Source organism: Myxine glutinosa, chromosome 3, assembly GCF_964187855.1.
Source record: "Myxine glutinosa chromosome 3, kmMyxGlut1.1, whole genome shotgun sequence".
NCBI classification, from domain to species: Eukaryota; Metazoa; Chordata; class Myxini; order Myxiniformes; family Myxinidae; genus Myxine; species Myxine glutinosa.
This window is the reverse complement of record NC_136263.1, coordinates 52,577,582-52,589,543: the sequence shown is the minus strand read 5'-3', so window position 1 is coordinate 52,589,543 and position 11,962 is coordinate 52,577,582. Positions and strand designations below refer to the sequence as shown.

Sequence of the window (11,962 nt, the reverse complement as noted above, 5' to 3'; positions counted from 1 at the left end):
CACACATTTTCCATCTCTAGGGAAACTGGCCTTGCTAAAAAAATCATAGCCTCGCTCCCTCTGACTGATACTGATGACAAATTTTGTGGTCTGGCTCAAGGGATATTGTGCCATTTTGGGGAAAATGAGAAGCAGAATTTTAACTGTGACGTCATCTGCAGCAGTTCAGGCTTTGTTGCCCCATCCTTGAACAAAGAGAGGCCAGTAAAAGTGTGGAAATCTTGATAAAGCACTAAGAATCTGGTGTATTGTGACATCATATACAATATACATACAACAAGGTTTCCCCCAACCCATCATTTTTCCTTTCTTAGAAAACAATTTGATGGTGAAGCATGAATAATAATATTTGGCTACTTCGGGTTCATTGCACATTATAACATACAAAAGGTATCGCAAGCTTGAAATGAATAGCTGAGTGATATTATATGTCTGATGTGGAAATGTAATTGGAGACGGTATTTTAATCTACTTAGTACACAGTTTATAAGTCTGTGTTAAAGCCATAACAGATAAGATTTGCACATTCATGCTTTGATGTGATTTTCATACAAATGCACAAGCTTGTTCCCTCTATATTATATGTAGGAACTTTCTGACAGTTTTCATGACGCATAAGATTCACATTATTAAACCAGGACTCAAATCTGGAATCGCACTCAAGTTCGGTTTATTTGCACAAATTCAATGTTTTTTTTTTGTTTTTTTTTTTAATGGAGTTATTAACAAGCGGAATGAGAAATGTTGATTATTCTTACAAATGTGTCTAGTAATTAACACACTGTGTTCTAATTACATTAACGATGAATGATAGTAACAGTTTATATCACATTAGCAATGAGCACTGTATACAATCAGCAGAGGCCTATAGGCCTAACGTGTTAGGCCAACCAGGAAACCAAGATGGCGGCCATATCAAAGATGGCGGATGTGGGTGTGGTCCGTCAGCTGTCGTTTCCAGCAATTTATGTTTTCAGCAGAGTCGCATGTTCTTGTTGGTGTTCAGTGGGTTTCCTGTTGCCATTGGAATAGAAGCTGCTTTTGGGCCAAATCTTTTTGAGTGGCGCGCAGACTCATCGCTTCTACATAGTTCTGCATATCAAGGTGCAGCAAACTGTGGACGCTCATGTGCACTTTGGAAAATTGCCAAATCGATGGTCATGCTCCAGTCTGAAGCTGATGCAAGTTGGCAATGTGAGGTTTCGCTCATTCGTCTCTGAAATTGAGGAACATTTTCAGCATACCCCGAATGAACAAAGTTGATCCTTCAGTTTGTGTCTCTTCAGGCAAATAATCCATATCTGTACACCATGAGATATCAAGGGTTCACTTCGCCATCTTCACTGGAAAAATTGCAGCAGTGGATGTTCTGAAAACTGTGGAAAGAATCCAGGATTGAAGGAAGCTGACTAACCAGATAGTCAGGTTCACCATGTTTTTTCGTTCAAAAAATTTGGAGATTAGCAACACTATACATTTTTGGAATATTCAGAGCATGAGGAATCCAAAAATTAATGTTTACATTTGCGTAGACACCTTTGCGAAAATGACACTCAGGACAGTGATGAAGATCTGTAAAAGCATATTCCTGAACGGTATAGACCTCGTAGATCCTGTGTATAGGACTTATAGTTCAATCTGATACTACCTATAACTTCCTATAACTTCAAAGGACTTGCAATATCATGTATTATGTAATACAGTTATATCACAAATATAAAGACAATGGTTTTCAATTACCTTTGTTTGTTGCTTTTCTATAATCCTGAGCACTATTTTGAGGCCTTTATTGGATTCCTTGACCCAGAAAACATAGGATTAGTATATTTAACTAAGTTTCTAGGTTGACTAGAAGCCGAGATTGCGCAAAATATGTATTTTATGGCGGCCATTTTGAAAATCCAAAATCTGTGTCTGTGCAAATGCAAACATTGATTTTCGGATTCTCCATGCTCTGATGATTCCACAAATGTACAGGTTTGCTAATCTCCCAAATTTTTGAACGAAATTATATTTCTTAACATAGTGAACCTGACTAAGAGGAGAAAGAAGAAGAAGAAACCTTATTCATGGATAAGCTACATCTTTCCCAGTGCACTTTTACTTTTCTGCCAGGAAATAGCAACGCTCATAATCTCCATGGGGATTATCTTTATATTATTGATGTAAAAGAAAAGGAGAATATTATTTCCCCAACCCTCCTCCCCCTTTCCTGGTGCATAATATATAGATGGAGGTTGAACCCTCATTTCCCATCAAAATGTCCATCTTCCATGTATCAGCAGTAACTTGCTCTCAGTGATTGCCTCCATCATCTCATAGTTCAGTCTTTGCAATGGATTCTCCGTCACGTGTGATTGCCGAAGTTAAAGTATCTGTGGACGCTGTGTCTTTCATCCCAGTATATAACCCAAGAAACTGGAAATTTGACCCCATAGATCCCATGGCTGATTCCAATTCCATTTCGTCCACATTGTCCGTGCCGCCGGACTTGTTCTGTTCTACGTCCCCTTTCTTTTGACCCGGATGCTTTTCCGAATTTTTACGCTTTAGAAACGTCTGGAAAACCATGTTGGAGCTTTTCATTTCTATATCATCTTCCCCATCCTCCTGGACTGTTATGTCTCCACCATTTCTATCGTAACTGTTTACTAAACCTTCCTCGGTTCTCTCCACTCTGTCTTCTTTGTTCAAAATATCTTGCTCTGCCATGTCCCCGTGCTGTGCGCTCATCTCTCCAGCCCACATGTCATTCCCCTGTGCCACCTTATAAGCCCCTTCCATCCTCCTCTTCTTTCTCCACCACAGCGAGATGATGAGGAGCATAACAATGAACACGACAATTACTACAAGTATTGCTAAAACCACCAACCAGTCCTTTAACAAAATATTTGACAGAGCTGAACTTCCAGACGTGGTGGGGATGGTTGCATGGGTTGTTGTTTGCCGCCATTTTGGTTTCAAAGAGCTGGATGATCGATTTGTGTCAATTACAGTTGTGTTGTCTAATATTTCTGTTGTTACAATTTCTGTTGAGTTGGAAGTTGTCGTGGAAGCACTTGTTACAGTTCGTTTGACAAATTTAATTGGTGTTTGTGTTGTGTAAACAGCTGTGGTTGTTTCTTCCTCGGATGCAGTTGTGGTCGTTTTCTCCTCGGATGCAGATGTGGTCGTTTTCTCCTCGGATGCAGATGTGGTCGTTTTCTCCTCGGATGCAGATGTGGTCGCGGATGCAGATGTGGTCCTTTTTTCCTCGGATGCAGTTGTGGTCAGGTCTTTCACGGATGCAGATGTGGTCCTTTTTTCCTCAGAGGCAGGTGTTGCTGATGTTGTCAAGGAATTGGCGTTGGTGGTGGTAATCTCACCCTCTGACGCACCGTTGGTGACAGAAGCAATGATGGTGGCAGAAGTTTCCAGAGCAGCAAGTGAGTGACCAAACAAGCAGCATGCAAAGAGGCAGAGGAAGATGTCCAGATGAGGAAGTGCCATCACAAAGACAACAACCTGCAACATATGCAAACAAATACTGGTTAAGGGTCAGAAATTTTAAAAAGGGAGAATTTACTTTATTTTGAAGTCACGTGTTTCAAATTTTCAAATATTATACAGCAATTGCATGCAACTGCATGGAATTTCGCTGTTTTCTATAGAAACTGCCACATCTTGTCCATGACTGTCTGTGAAACACACATGTGACATCACATAGGTTGTGGCCACTCGTCGACAAGACATGGCTGCCTTTGCAGAAATGTTTTTTTTTGTTTTTTTGGGATACAAGATCGAGACTTGTGTAAGAGCTAACAGTTAATCACACAAAAACAAACAGCCACACAAAACATAAAGGGACAATAAAGGGAGTGGGAGACAAGATGGGGAGAGAGGGGGAAGCACACAAGTACAACAGAAGAGAACAAGGACATCGGGAGATCTGTGGGAGGGAGAGGGTTTGGGGGGAGGAGGCATGGGAAGGGGCGGGGGGGGGTGGGAGAGGTAAAAAAACATATGGACACTGCTTGGACTTCCAGGAAAGAAGTTGGTATTTCAAAAAAGTGAATCTTGGTTGAATTAACGGGGGTAGAAAAGATCAAGGTTTTGGATGGGAGAAGATAAGAGATGGTGGTGAACAGCTGTTTTAAAGACCTGGAGGGAGGAGTGAGATTGAAGAGAGTGAGGGAGTTCGTTCCAGAGGTGGGAGAAAAGAGGAATGAAAGAGTGAAGGTGAGCAGAGAGTCTTGATTTTGGCAGTTTAACCATCAGAGGGTTGCTGGCAGATCTTGTGCGACCTGTATGAATATTTGGGGGACAGAGCACAGATAGAGCTGTGGGAGCAAGGCCGGAGAGGAGTCGGTAGAAGACAGAAAGACCACCTACCTGGCTGCGGTGAGTGAGTGAAAGGCCCTCACAATCAGCTTCATCGCGGGAGATTCCAATGATTCTGAAAGCTTTGGTTTCAACAGCGTGAAGCCGAGCGAGGTGTGAGGCAGGAGCACCGGCCCAGAGGAGAGAGCAGTATTCCATTGAGCTGCGACTGAAAGCTTTGTATGTGGTGAGGAGCTCAGGTGTGCCAAGGAAGGACTTCGCACGATGGAGGATGCCTCGTCGGCGACTGGCTTTGGAGGCCAGATTTGAAATGTGGTTTTCCCAGGAAAGATCATGGCAGATAGTGAGCCCCAAAAGCTTGAGTGACAGAACTTCTTGGAGAGGATTGTTGACAAAGTAGATGGGATGGTTGTCCAGTCGGTCTTTTCAGAGAGACAAAGTGAGAGTGTGAGATTTGTCAGGATTGAAAGACATGTTCCACTTGTTTGACCAGTCTGTGATTTTGTCCAGGTCTGCAGAGAGTGAGGAGGCTGCAGACTGCCGATCTGAGGGATGAGGAATGGAGCGGCAGAGAGTGGAGTCATCAGCAAAGAGATAGAGAGGATTTTCAAGAGTCGGAGAGATCATTGATGAAAACCAGAAAAAGCACAGGGCCCAGAACACTACCTTGGGGAACTCCAGCCTGAACAGGAAGGGGAGATGAGAGAAATCCATTCAGGGGCTCACATTGACTACGACCAGAGAGGAAGTCCGCAAGCCATGCGTGGAGATTTCCATGGATACCATAGGAGGAGAGTTTTGTGAGCAGAGCTGGGTGCCAGACCGTATCGAACGCATGTGTTATGTCAAGGGAGACAGCTCTGATTTCCTGTTTGGCATTGAGGACCTCCATCCATTGTTGAGACAGCAGAAGCAGCATGTCCAGAGTAGAGTGACCTGGTCTGAAACCAAATTGATGATCAGAGATCAAGCCATTGGAGAAGAATGATCAGAGATCAAGCCATTGGAGAAGAATGATCAGAGATGATCAGAGATCAAGATTGGGAAATTCACTGAAGTTGTAATTCTTGCAAAATGGTGCAAATTTGCAAAGTGAATATAAGACAATGATCAGATCCTGTAATTCATTATTTTGAAATGGCTTCCACTTCAAACAGGAAATAACTAGAGCAGCACTGGTAGAGCGCATACCTCTGCCAGGCAGAACAGTTTACGTTTTGTATCCCACTGACATGCTGGATCTGAACCAAAATCGATTTGGCTTGTTGTCACCTAACCAATTAATCTACCTAGTTTTGTCATAACTCGTCCACAACCTTTTGAGATATCGTGCTCACAAACAGACAAACAGGGGTGAATATATAACCTGTGTCTACCTTCAGTGGCGGAGCTAAAAATACATGAACTAGGGTTTCCATGCAATCCCTGACCTCATTGGAATGTACGATAGGAGGGCAAAGGAGACATTTACACTTTTGTTGAATGTGTCGGCCTCTTGAATGAGTTTGTATTACCAGGGCTCCAATGAGCTAGCCTTATTAGCTGGATATCATGACAATAAAACCAGCAAGTAAACCTTCCGCAAGACTACTGTCTACCGAGACTCACCTGGGTGAGGGCAAAGGGTTGACTCCGACGAAACAAATGCATATCAATTTTGTGCAGGGCAAATGATCTCGAGTTGGAGAGCACTTGCTTGGCATGCAGGTAGTGGGTTCGGTTGCCCCATTCTCCACGTCATTTAACCAGACTCGGGGGCATAATGGTCGAAATGTCTGCTCCGAGTCTGGGAAGTCGGAGGTCTGAATCCCGGTCAAGCTCCACCAATAGTCTAGACGGATTTCTGATAAATGTGAATGTTAGGTGCATTTTTGGGTACAAGTTGGGAACCTCACTTTTTAACATAATTAGGGTATGCTGAATTCGGTTAACCCGGTTCCCAAGCCGAATTTTGAGATTCTGACCTTCTAATTAGCATAAACAAAATGGCCGCCAAATTGCCATTTTTGGACATTTCTTTGAACAAGCATTTATATATCATGTATATACTTGCAGCTCTTTTACTTCAACTTTACAACTTTTACCCCAAAATGCACCTAGAAGCTTATACATGGCCTTTTTTCATAAATCCGTCTGGTCTATATTATGGTTGGCGACATATTGAAAGACATTCAAACCGATATTGAAATTGGACACTATAAAATGGGAAATGGTTTTAATAAGACAATGTTTCATACAACCATTTATTCTAAAATTAAGTATACATGGCCATGAAGCACAAACATTCAGGAATGTCACACATGTTGTTTTGCCAAACTACATCAAATTCATACAAGGGGTCTGATCATCACTCTGTTGCTGACGGGCACACATTGATGTGCACAAACATTCAGGAATGTCACACATGTTGTTTTGCCAAACTACATCAAATTCATACAAGGGGTCTGATCATCACTCTGTTGCTGACAGGCACACATTGATGTGCACAAACATTCAGGAATGTCACACATGTTGTTTTGCCAAACTACATCAAATTCATACAAGGGGTCTGATCATCAATCTGTTGCTGACAGGCACACATTGATGTGCACCTCAACTCTGAATAGCCACATTTGCAGCGTCTTGCATTGCTTCTGGCATGCACAACAAATCATCTCGAGGCAACTTTCTGGGATTGGACTCGGTGACATCAGAATAGGCTCTAGTCCTGAATCACCACGTTTCCATCCCATTTCCACAGGTGCAGGAAGGTCAGGTATGGCACGATGAGCATTTCTCCATACCATGGCTTGATAGTGTACTCGCATCAAATGGAAATGAAGAGCATCACTTGTCGGTGACATTGCTTCTGGTTTACCAGTCTTGGAGAACAACATATGTCGTGCTGAATCAACAGAGAACCCTCAAAATTCTCAAAATTCAAAACTCAAAATTCGGCTTGGGAACCAGGTTAATCGAATTCAGCATATCCTAATTATGTTAAAAAGTGAGATTCCAAACTTTTACCCAAAAATGCACCTAGAAGCTTATGCATGGCCTTTTTCCATAAATCCGTCTAATCTAGAAAGACTTTAAAAATGGTACGTTCTGTTTCCTCGCTTGCCTCTCGGCATTGAAGCTTGATAGGCCATTGCACAGGCTTGATAGGCCTAATGGTCTCCTCCTGCATTGAAGTTCCTTGCAAGAGAACTCGTATAATTGCTATAAGAAAGGCAAGAATGTGGAGAAGGATAATATGGAGCCTTGGGGAATATGAACCATGAGGGAATTTGTAATTTGTTCATGGTGCCAACGATAGCTCACCTACTCTTCGCGAAAGACACCGTGGGATCTTTAACGTCCACCAACAAATTTTGGCAGACAAGACACCCGGTTAACATCCATCCAAGGGACGGCACACCCATTGATGAATTACCCTGCCTGTGAAACACCTGGATGACAGTTTTTACCTGTATCGAGATTCACACCCAGGTCCATAGGGGTATCGTTGAGCTCAAGTCCAAGTTATGAGGACAATCTGAATACTTACATTTCGTCAAAGTCCAGGAAAATAAGGGTTGGGGTCTGTGAACCTGAGACAGCGCAGAGAAAATAAAATGTGAAAATTGGCCTATAATACAAGGTGATTATATACCTGTGGATATTAAAGTGAAACCACTAATACTGCGTTATCCCTGATAGTTTTATCCATTTCTGTTTATCTGGCACAAAGTTAGAGCCAGTTGTATAATGAGAAGTTCAATCAGGTTGAAATGGAAGGGAATGAGTTATGCGAATCATGTGTATAAATATCGACAATATACCTACTCATTTGAAGGTTGTACAACGATAAATCTGATATCCGAATCTTTGTTTCGGCTCCACTGACCATCCAGGAGTATTTGCATCCAACTTTATAGGAAATGAAAAGACAGAGGGTTTAACTTAACCGTCCAATTTTTCCTTTCTAATTTGAAATGAAAAAAACAAACAAGTACAGATACATTCAAAGTACACCACCCCCATGCGAAATAATTAAATATCCTCCAGTGCGGCATTGCCGGGGCACCAGAGGCGCCCATAGGGACTGCATTGGGAGGGAGAGGTGTACAATAATTGATTGATTAATTGCATAATTAAAATCAATAAAAGATTGTCATAAAATATTTTCTTAATCAATTGGCTAATAGCATAACTAAACCACTAGTGCTTCATCCGAAGATGTAACTTTTAGAAATTTAATTAAATATGTCATTACTAAAAAATTAAATAATTAATTTATTAATCAAGAAATAATTAATCGATAAATTGATTAATCAATCAATCAAAAATACCCTTTACAGCCAAATCACTTGGTCATTGGCATGTCCAAATATCAGCTTCCTAACTCAAAAGGTGCCTGAGATAATGCCCAGAAGAGAAAAGAAATGTATAAGTACTTAATTAATCGATAATAATTAAGTTACTCATCAATTAATTGACTAATAAAAAAATTACGTTTTTGACAAAGTACTTTCTCACTATTGTGCCCAAATTTCAGCTTCCCAGCTCAAAGGATGGCTGAGATATCGCCCGGACAAACAAACAATAAATAAATAAAACAAGAAAACAAACAACCAGAGTGAAAACTGAGTACTCCCTTTCAGCGTGCGTCATTGCCGGGACCCCTTCGGTGCCTGGCAATGACGATATGCAGCGCCTGGACATGTCATAGGAAAGGAGCGGTGTACAATGTATTAATCCCAGGAGCTGACAAATGAAATGCAATAATCTACAAAACATGGCATGCACTGAACCCACGGACAAAAACACAAACAAGCACACACAGAAACGTGCAATAATATCCTACTTTAGGAGTCGCGGAAGGCGAGAGAACGAGGCCATTCGTAGGGTTCGAAGATGGTTTATTGTAACAGCAAGATCCAGCACACTAAACTCGAACGGAAGTCAGCACGCTTATATAAAGCCAAAAGCCCTCTTCGGAGGGCGTGGCTCCGGCAACCGCGCGTGCGTCACGTCCGCACAACCACAAGTCCAACAGGCCCGTGCACGTGTATTATGCCCAAATAAGGTAATCACATAAGGTAACCGCCACATGCGGTTACCTGCACATAAGGTAACCGCCACATACGTCCCCCCAGAATGCACTCCACGGGCCTATGCGTAGGCCGAGGCGACCGAGGGGCTGGGCAAGTCCTCGGGGGAGGCTGCCGAGGTTCCTCGCGGGCCTCCCGAGGTTGCAGGTCGCGGGTGCAGTGCCGAGAAGGCTCGAGCGGTGCACGCGAAAAGCGGGTGAGCCAACCGAGGGGCTGGTCAAGGCCTCGGGGGAGGCTGCCGAGGTTCCTCGCGGGCCTCCCGAGGATGCAGGGTCGGAGAAGTAGTTGCGGTTGTAGTTGTAGTTGCGCGAGGGTGACGAAGCGGCCGTGCCGCTAACGTCAGCGCGCGCGAAGGTGACGAAACAGCCGTGCCTTCGGAGGGTCTTGGAATAGGTTCACCCCTCCGGTCGTAGAGGAGGAGCCGAGCACGGTGCGCGAACCTCATAGTCATGGCCGTCGTCGTTTCCGAAACTCCGGCATTTCGAAACCGCGTTCGAAACTGCGCCCGAAGCCGTGCGGGAGAAGCCGGCGTCACCAGCTTAGGCGGCTTCCCTGGCTAGGGCGCGCTTGGCGTGTTCGTTCGCAGCCCCCGAATCCGTTCGGGGGCAGTCGGAGGTCACCAGTTTAGGAGTCGCGGAAGGCGAGAGAACGAGGCCATTCGTAGGGTTCGAAGATGGTTTATTGTAACAGCAAGATCCAGCACACTAAACTCGAACGGAAGTCAGCACGCTTATATAAAGCCAAAAGCCCTCTTTGGAGGGCGTGGCTCCGGCAACCGCGCGTGCGTCACGTCCGCACAACCACAAGTCCAACAGGCCCGTGCACGTGTATTATGCCCAAATAAGGTAATCACATAAGGTAACCGCCACATGCGGTTACCTGCACATAAGGTAACCGCCACACTACTTCAATTAATTCCACCATGTGGGGTAAACCGGGGTGAGGGAGAGTTTGGCCTCTATCGTTCAAGAAGCACCTGACATGACCTGACATGACACTCAACTAGAGCTGTTTTTGACAGCAATTTAAACTTAGCCATTGTATTGACGGTAACCTAGGTAACTGATTCCGTCTGGCGTATTTCGCTATCCTCGGATCCCAGCTACTCCTCGTCAAAAGACACCGTGGAATTTTTAACGTCCACCAACCGATGCTAACAGATGGGACAGCCGGCTTAATGGCCATCCGATGGACAACGCGCTTTGTGTGCTCAATCTGAGATTTTTATCGACTGGACAGCTCAAGGGCAAGTTGCCTACCTGCGCACCTTCCTGTCTGACACATATCTTGTAGTAACAAGAGAAGAGTTCAGGCGCAAAAACCGATAAACGCCATTTTTGATGAAACTGAACTATGTTTACCGAAGTATATGTTTCAATACCTCCGTTTCAGTACGCAAATCATTTTCTCCCAAAACCCGATCGCGTCCACGTATTTTAAGATACAGCCCATGTCATTTTGATGGGTTTCACCTGGAATGCACAGCAGAAAATCTTGATTTTCTCATTTCAGCAAAAATGGATATATCTGTTTTTGCATCTGAACTCTTCATTGTAGAGTTCTACAACCATCTTATCTTTGCACCAAGTCCCACCAACCCACCGTGAACCACATAGACCACTCGGAGCACGAAATGTCCTCAAAATTGCAAAATTTCACTCAAATTGCTATAATCAATGCTCTAGCCCAGCATTGTCTGACTCTAATTAAGCACATGACTTATTAAGGATAAAATATGTTAAGAAGGTTTTTAATGTCCTCGTATTTAGAAAGTAACCGTATAGCAATGATCTTAATCACAAACACTTACAATACCTTCTCAGCAAGTAGCACAGGACCCATCAAAGTACTGCAATGAAAATGTAAAGAGGAAGCTTAAGGGTGGATACTGATGGGAGGGGAGAAGGGAATGACAAACAGAAAAGAGAGAAATAGTTGAAAAGAAAATTGGAGCACTTTGGGTTAATCTGACATGTATTCCATTAAAGTTGAAGTTTTTTTTTGGGGGGGGGGGGGGGAGTATATAGTGTACCAGCATGGGTCACCACCTACATTCACTGGGTCCAGTAATTAGATCTCTCAAGATTTAACCAAAACAAAGGATGTGAGTTTGCATTTACCATTTCTCACTCACTAACGTGAGGTTGTGGCCTAACCCCGCGGTCTGCCTCTCCATATCTCGTGCCGACAGACCTTCCTCTTTCCCATGAAGACATGATTGCGATTGTGAAACAAGGACGGTTGCCTGTTTGAGTGAACCGGAGCGATACTGGAAAAAGACCACAATCGGTGTTGTCGCCTTATGGTTAGAGTATCCCCTCTGAGTCCAGATCAGTGGTTCAAACCCCAGCTGAGTCATACCAAAGACTTTTTTTAAATGGTTCAGCTGCTTCCTTGCTTGATACTCAGCATTTAAAAAGGGTAGAACACGGATAAGTAACTCTGGGCAGGCAATGGCAAACCACCCAGTACAACCCTTGCTGAGAAATCTCGATATGTGCCAATATAAATGAGCTGCCACTTAATTTGCCTTCAGGGGGTTCAAAAGATGGACAAGGCCTTGTGCT

The 11,962-nt window shown here is 43.6% G+C and overlaps 1 protein-coding gene across 3 annotated transcripts; it reads right to left on the bottom strand.

The window, feature by feature from the left end:
* Positions 1-225: 225 nt before the first annotated feature.
* Positions 226-11,305, bottom strand: LOC137423570 (uncharacterized). Of its 3 annotated transcripts, none has more exons than XM_068110866.2 (2): positions 11,206-11,254; positions 226-3,504 (listed from the first exon to the last, which is right to left on the bottom strand). In XM_068110866.2, the coding sequence occupies exon 2, from the start codon at positions 3,487-3,489 to the stop codon at positions 2,317-2,319; it is 1,173 nt and encodes a 390-aa protein (XP_067966967.2). In that variant the 5' UTR covers positions 3,490-3,504; positions 11,206-11,254; the 3' UTR covers positions 226-2,316. The 3 variants fall into 3 exon arrangements, with proteins under 3 accessions (XP_067966967.2, XP_067966966.2, XP_078630189.1); XM_068110865.2 differs by having other exon boundaries at positions 649-3,504; positions 11,211-11,305; XM_078774063.1 differs by lacking the exon at positions 11,206-11,254 and adding an exon at positions 8,128-8,211 and having other exon boundaries at positions 649-3,504.
* Positions 11,306-11,962: the final 657 nt, after the last annotated feature.